This window comes from Loxodonta africana, chromosome 16, assembly GCF_030014295.1.
Source record: "Loxodonta africana isolate mLoxAfr1 chromosome 16, mLoxAfr1.hap2, whole genome shotgun sequence".
NCBI lineage: Eukaryota > Metazoa > Chordata > Mammalia > Proboscidea > Elephantidae > Loxodonta > Loxodonta africana.
Window position 1 is genome coordinate 36,274,781 of NC_087357.1, and position 7,248 is coordinate 36,282,028.

A 7,248-nucleotide genomic window follows, 5' to 3' on the forward strand; every position below is an offset into this window, starting at 1 on the left:
AAACTGATAGGGCTGGATTAGAGTGGGCCCCTCTGCCTCCACCACCATAGTCATTCTAGGTCTGCCTTTCAGGGAGAGGGGCTTCCCAAAGAGAAGGACCACTGACAGCCAGGATAGGAGCCTTTGGAATTCCGTCCAGTCTCAATCAGGGACAAACACAGGCAGTTTTCTTCCCTCTAGTTCCTGCCCTCAACAACTCTTGTCCCCTGCCTGTAACTGCACTGGCAATCTGTGAATTCATCTTTCTTTCCCACCCAGAAGGGACTGGGTCCCAGGATGCGGGGTGGGAGTGGGGGCAGAAAGGCAGCAGACAGCAGGACAGGGTGGTATAATAAGATGGAGGGAGGATAGGGCCCCAGCACAGAGCGTCACTGCAGAGGACCAGAGCAGAAGATGCATAATACCAAAATCAGACAAACCAAATTTTATTCAGAAAAGCAGATTAGTAATCACACTAAACTACTGAATAGGCACATTGGTCCCCCCTCCTTGCCCACACTCACCCCTTCCACCCTCCCTTTTGGCCTTTGTAGAACACTGTAGAAATTCTCGTCCAGGTCTGCACGTGGCCCCAGACTTTTGAGCTGGGAGTTACCCAGCATGATCTCGGGCTGGACTGGATCCTGGTGTCCAAAGAGGATGAAGCCTATGAGATTATCACCGGTATCCAAAAGTCTGGGCCAGGTCAGATGGCCATATGTATGGCACAAGGCCTCAAGTGGGAGGAGGGCATGCATGTGGGGGCTGTCTTACACGTCCTTCTCACATCCAGCAGACAGAGGAACTACCAAGCAGCTGGAGGCCAAGTGGAAAGGCACATCTAGAAGAGTCACAATGCGCTGGAATGCTACAGGCACATCTGAATGGATAAGGCACTGTCAAGGCCAAGGAGATTCTGCTCCTGAATAAGGTCCCCCGACCACAGACAGAGCACCCTGGGCTAAGGGCTAAGGAGGGGGCTCTCAGGGGGCCGGACCTGATCTGAGGATGCAACTTAAATGATGATCTAAAGACAGAAAAGAAAAAGGAACAAAAGCTGGGGCTAAAACCCATTGTTTAGGGTTCAGGGGTGCAGAACTCAGTTCCAGGTGTCTGGAATCTTGTGCCCAAATCAGGAATCAGGAATCTCCTTGGGTTAAGGCAAAATGAGTCTTCCTCGTATTGATTCTTCCATGGATAGTGTAGAAGCTTGTGTGAAGGGAAGATGTTGAGCAGAAGTTGTTCTCTCTCCCCCATCTCCCTCGACAGATAACGAAGCTCTGAAAACTTCCACTGGCCTGAGCCAGAACGGTGTTGCAAGCCGGGGAAATTGGGCACTCGGAGAGATCAGCACAACCAAGCTCTGGGAGTCTCCATGGCCTCAGCAACATGGAAGCCTGCAACAGAAGGACCAAAATCACTGGGCTTCCAAGGCACTCCCAAGTGCCACAGCAAATTCCACGTCCAGGTTTTCGCTGACACCAGTGGTTGGAGCTTAGGGACCAGTTACCTGCCCAGCTGTGGGCTCCAGCCAAACTGAGACATCAAAGGACTCAGGGACCTTTGGAGTTCAATGTTCAGGGATTTCCCAAACGAAAAAAAAAATTACTATAACAGTATCTAACATGTATGAATCCCCTACTATATATAATATAGGAGCCCTGGTGGTGCAGCGGTTAAGAGCTCGGCTGCTAACCAAAAGATCAGCAGTTTGAATTCACCAGCCGGTCCTCTGAGGCCCTCTGGGGCAGTTCTACGCTGTTTTTTTTTTTTTTATGGGTCAGAGTCGACTCGAGGGCAACAGGTTTGGTTTTTTTTTTTTTGGCTATATATAATATGGGGCCCGGGTGCAAATGGTTAATGTGCTCAGCTGCTAATCGAAAGGTTGGAGGTTTGAGTCCACCCAGATGCCCCTCAAAGAAAAGCCTGATGACCTACTTTTGGAAAATCAGCCACTGAAAACCCTATGGAGTACAGCTCTACTTTTACACACATTTGGTTGCCATGAGTCGGAACTGACTAGAAGGCAACTGGTACCTGGTGCTATCTATAGTATAGAATGGTCCTGAAGAGGCCAGATTGCCATGGTTCAAATCCTAGTTCTGCCACTATGAGCTGTGAGACCTTGTTCAAGTTATTTAACCTCTTTGGGACTCATGTTTCTCATAGGTAAAATGAGAATAATAAAATCCATTTCAACAGGGTTGTTGAAAGGATGATATGAATACATGTAAAGTACTTTGAGCAGTGCCAGGCTAGATAAGTACTATGACGGTGATGTATAGAAAACTGATTAAGTGCTCTACACCATCACAACCACAACAGAGGGACCCAACGCCTTTACACCTAAGCTTTAAAATCGTGTTCACAAAAACATTTTGGCCTCCCCTATTCCAGTTTCTAATCCAGAGCATTGAACTTTTTCATAGAGCAGAACTTCTGAAGGTTATAGCAAAAGATTGAATTTTCACAACTCTCTAAACATTGCGGTGACTATTTCATATTTCACCCTTCTAGCCCGTGTGGGAACCTGTCCTCTGTATAAAGACCTTTTAACTTTTGGAAAAGGAGGGGGCTCTGTGTTTTTTAGTCAAAGGTGTATGATCCCTTCCAAAAAAGCAAGAAGTGTCTTACCTCCCAGACACTTGGCCAGCTGTTCACTCCAGCTCCAGAGATTTTTCTCCTCTCTTGGGTGATCGTGACCCTCCAGCTTCATGGACAACACCAAGATCTCTTACACATGAAGTTCCTTTTGACTGGGAAACCATCCCAAGCAATGTCAAAGGATGTTCAAATCCACCTCCCAGGTCTTGGTGTATGGGCTCTCTCGCTGGCCTGGCAAGGGCAAGCTGTCTCCCTCTCTCTGCTAGGGAACGTGGGAAGAGAACATGCTCCCCAAATCTCCATAGACCGAAGGCAATGGCTTGGGTCAGCACAGCACAGGGCTGTGTGGAATCTTAAGGTGGGTAAAACTGGTCCAGGCCCCAAGATAATTAATACTGTAAACTAAGTTACCTGTGCTTCTTTTACAGCGGACTTCTCAGAGCCTTTGATATACAAATGTATTGTCAATCTCCAAAGGGCAATAGCGCCAAGGGCAAATCTATTTGCTCTTGAAATCCTCCTTTAAAGGAGTATCTCCAGGGCAGGGTTAGTGGGAAGGTAAACAGCGCTGGACTGAGAGTCCGGAGACCGGTTCTAATTCTGTTCTGGCTGTTCCCAAGAGCAGATCCGGGGTCCTTATATGTAAAAAGAAGGGGTGGAACTCACCCTAACTTTCCGTGATGATTTGGAGGGGGGGGCGGGGCGGTGAAGCAGACGCCTGTGAGAGGAAGGCTGGGAAGGGGCTTGTATCACTGTGAGGCTGGGGATCAGTGACCTGTGTGTTTAGACAAAGGCTGGGCACGCATATGTGAGAGGACTCCGAAGGTGCAAGGGTACAGCCAGCCCTTCCCATTCATCCGCACCTCTGCAGATGGGCACCAGCCAAGACATCAAAGTACCGAGGTGTGTGCCGGGAGGGGCTCCTCAGGACGTTTGCACAATCCCAAAGTCGTCACTCATGCCAGAACCAGCCGAGGCCTCTCCCCAGCTCCGCCAGCGGCTGCATGCCGGCCTTCTACAGCACCCGAGGCTGGACAGGCCCGGAAAGGGTGCTCTTCTGACCGCGGGGCCGGGAGTAGGGCGCAGTCACCCAGCGCTAAGGCTGGTTCCAATTTGGAAGCCTCCTCCGGATCTACGCGGCGCCTCTCCACGTCTCGCTCTCAGTAGGGAAGGGAACAGGAACCGCGAGGTTTCGCCTCGAGGCGGCCCGTCTTAGGGTGTGCATCCACCCCTCCGATTGCAGCCCCGCCCAGGTCCCTGGAGAGGGCGCGTCCCGCGCAGCGCTTTAGCCTCAGGGCCCGCCGTTATATGGGAGCTGCGTGTCAGGGTCCCCGTTCCTGGGCGTGGGCGGCAGCAGAAAGGCAGGGCAAGGGGAGGGTGCCAGGGCGCACGACCGCGGGGCAGCGGCGGCAGGAAGGACTGTGGCGCCGCTCTCCAGAAGGTCCCCCGCCCGGGTCGGGCCCGCGAAGGCCGCGGGCGGCCTCACACCACCTCCTGTTCGCCCTGGCAGAGGCGGAAGCAGCCGTATAGCGCCGAGAGCAGGTAGAGGCCAAGGCACAGGCCGCCGCAGACGGCGGCCGCCATGAAGGCGTGGTAGGCGCAGGGCAGCCGGTAATCCTTGATGTTGCAGTAGCTGTGGAGCTGTGTCTGGTGGATCATGATGCCCGTTGCGGCGCCGTACAGCGCGGCCGCCAGCAGGTCGTGGGCCACGTTGACCAGGAGCCAGCGCGCACCCAGCACGGGCACCAGCTCGTGCTTGCCCAGCAGCGTGAGGAAGTAGAGGCCCAGGGTCAGCAGCCAGAAGAGCACAGACACGAAGAGCGCGAAGTGTACTGGGCCCTGGTACCTGCTTGTGGCGATGGTGATCCAGAAGGCGGCGCCGGCCAGCAGTTGCAGCAGCCGCAGCACGCCCAGCGGGCTGCGCAGGAAGGGCCGCTGCAGGCGCACCGCGCCTCGGGCCGCGCGCGCCTGGGGCGGCGGCTGGCGCGGGGGTGGCGGGAGCATGGGCGCCGGGCGCGGCGGCGGCGGCGGCGGAGGCGCCCCGAGCAGCGGAATGGCGGCGCTTGTTCGCGGGGGCGTCCGGGCCGAGGTGCCCGCTGCGCCCGCCGCGGCCTCCGCGCTACCTTCCGAGTCTGTCTCGCTTCCTCTTCCCTTCTACCCACCCTTCCTCCCCTCTCTGCTCCCTCTAGCCCTCCTCGCTTTCTCTTTCCCACTCTCCACCCCTCTTACCCTCCCTTTTCCTTTCCCCTCCTCGGTCTCCACCCCTCACTCACTCCTCCCGGCTTCCTGCCATCTCGTTCTTTCTCCCTCGCCACCCTGGCGCCCCCCTTTCCCCTCCGCGCCAGACTGCCAGCTCTTATTCCTTGGTCCTCGCGGCCAGGCGGAGCGTACGCGCACTCCTCAGCCCGCCGCGGGCCTCCCGGTGTCTCCGCCGCGCTCTGCTGGGCGAAGTTTTCCACATCTGGGGCCGCCCTGCTCTCCCTCCTCCCCGGCTGTAGTCCCGCCTCGGATGGGAAGCTGGCTTCCTGAGCGCCCTGCAGCCTCTGGCTGGGCTCTTTCTGCTTTCTCCTGTCGTAGCGCCCGCTGGGACCTCCCGGCCTTTCCTTGGAGGAGAGCAGTGCTGGTCTTGAATTGACATTCATTCTGTCCTGGACATCCGGAATGTCCTCCAAGCGCCCACCTCAAACTCATCCTGTCCAAAGCTGGACTCAGATCCTGTCTCGGAGTCTGTCGGAGTAAGGAACCATCATTTGCCAAAGGTCTCACTGCCCCTCCCGCATTCCACAAAGCCAAGTCCTGTCAGCCTCACTTTGAGCTATCCCTTCATCATCACTCTCCCGTCATGCCTAGCTACTTAACATGGCTAGGACACAAACTTAGGTTGCAATGGCAGCAAAGCCGGTATGGTTGACCACTAGGCAAAAGTACCGGCAATCAAGCATGATGATACTTTACATTGTTATAAACCATTGCTTCATTGAAGCCTCAAAACAACCATGAAAGATACAGTTATTTTCTGAGGGAAAGAAAGCCTAAAGGGGTCAAGGTCACGAAATCAGTAACTGCAACAGGTCTCAGTTCTTCTCTCCCCTTACCATCCAACCATTGTGTCCCTGCAGGCATATTTCTAAAATACACACTTGGTTATTTACACGGCTTTCCCCACTGACCACAGAATGGAGTTCTATGTGGCATATTTCACAATCTGGACCCTACCGACTTTCAACTTCCTGGTTTTCCAATTCCTTCCCTTACCCATGCTCCCACTCAAGATGCCAACCCCACCAAACTTCTTATGTTTCCCAGATAAGCCCAGAATGCCCTTCATTCCCAAACCGCATCATGGCTGGCAAACTCGTACTTATCCTTCAATGCCCAGTTTAAATGCTGGCTGCCTTGGTCCAGCCTTCCAATCTGTTGATTGCTGACTCTCCCAGGCCCCCACTTGGAGCATGCCTCTGCAGTCATTCTGAGTCTGCTACATTGTAGCCATTGGTTATCATGTCTCATCCGTCTTTGTCCTTGCCTGCTGTATTGGAGACCCTCAGTAAATGTCAGTGGAGTAGGTGACTGAGTGGCTGCAGGAACAGCAATGGAAAAGAGAGGGCCCCTCTTACCCCGGGGACTGCGCATGCATTAGACCCCCCAGCCGATGGATTCCCTCATTTCCTGGTCATGGGATGAGTCCACTGGTCCCTGGCCTGGCTGAGCAGATCCCTCTTGTAGCAGCCTGGCACCCCTTGGAGGGGTAGGGGCTGTGTGGCTTTTCTGGAGGCTAAAGTTTCTCACTGTCAACTCACCCCACCTGCAGGTGCCCAACAATTAAAATACACAAGAAGCTTTGAATATGTATCTTTAATGAACAAATTGGTAGCATCTAACACCACAGATTTACATAAAGCAGCATGGCATAGAGGCTCCTAAGGCAGGCTCTGGACTTCGATTCCTTAGCTGTATGTACACACTGCTTCACCAACTCTCTGTTACTGTGGGTGGGGGAGGGTTACTTAACCTCTTGGTGCCTCAGTTTCCTCTTCTGCAAAATTTTTTATTCAACAAATAGATCTTGAGCGCCTATTAATCCCCAGGCACTGTTTTAGGGGATAAGGATACATAATATATATGTGGTTTTTTTTTATATGCTAAGGAGCCCTGGTGATGCAACAGCTAAGCGCTCAGCTGCTGACCGGAAGCTGGCAGTTCAAACCACCCACTGGTTCCGTGGGAGACAAGACCTGGCAATCTGCTCCCATAAAGATTACAGCCTAGAAAACCTTAAGAGGCAGTTCTACTCCGTCACGTGAGGCCACTATGAGTTGAAACTGACTCAGCTACACACAACAACAACTATATGCTAGACAGTATGATGAGATCTTAATATTCATTGTTCTACTTAATTCTTACACTAGCCCTATAAAACAATTGCTCTTTGCTCTGACTTGCTGATGGGGAAACCAGGGTTAGGGAAGTTGACCATGTTTACAGAGCCAGCTGGTGACAACTTAAACAGGAGTCCCTATAGTCCACATTCAAAGTGATTTTATATTACTTTCCCATATTTTATTCTCAACTGCTATGAGGTGAGAAAACAGGGACCCAGAAAGGTTAAGTGACTTGCCCAAAGTAACACAACGAGTGTCAGTTGGGACTACAACCTAGATCTTC

The 7,248-nt window shown here is 53.0% G+C and overlaps 1 protein-coding gene across 2 annotated transcripts; it reads right to left on the minus strand.

The window, feature by feature from the left end:
- Positions 1-409: 409 nt before the first annotated feature.
- Positions 410-7,248, minus strand: MARVELD1 (MARVEL domain containing 1). 2 transcript variants are annotated; one of them, XM_064269493.1, is made up of 3 exons: positions 3,250-7,248; positions 2,614-2,735; positions 410-1,376 (listed from the first exon to the last, which is right to left on the minus strand). In XM_064269493.1, the coding sequence occupies exon 1, from the start codon at positions 4,585-4,587 to the stop codon at positions 4,066-4,068; it is 522 nt and encodes a 173-aa protein (XP_064125563.1). In that variant the 5' UTR covers positions 4,588-7,248; the 3' UTR covers positions 410-1,376; positions 2,614-2,735; positions 3,250-4,065. The 2 variants fall into 2 exon arrangements, with proteins under 2 accessions (XP_064125563.1, XP_064125562.1); XM_064269492.1 differs by having other exon boundaries at positions 2,614-7,248.

Bases quoted from the DNA above. Each gene is read 5' to 3' on its own strand.
- MARVELD1 (XM_064269493.1), bottom strand. From the start codon at position 4,587: ATGCTCCCGCCACCCCCGCGCCAGCCGCCGCCCCAGGCGCGCGCGGCC.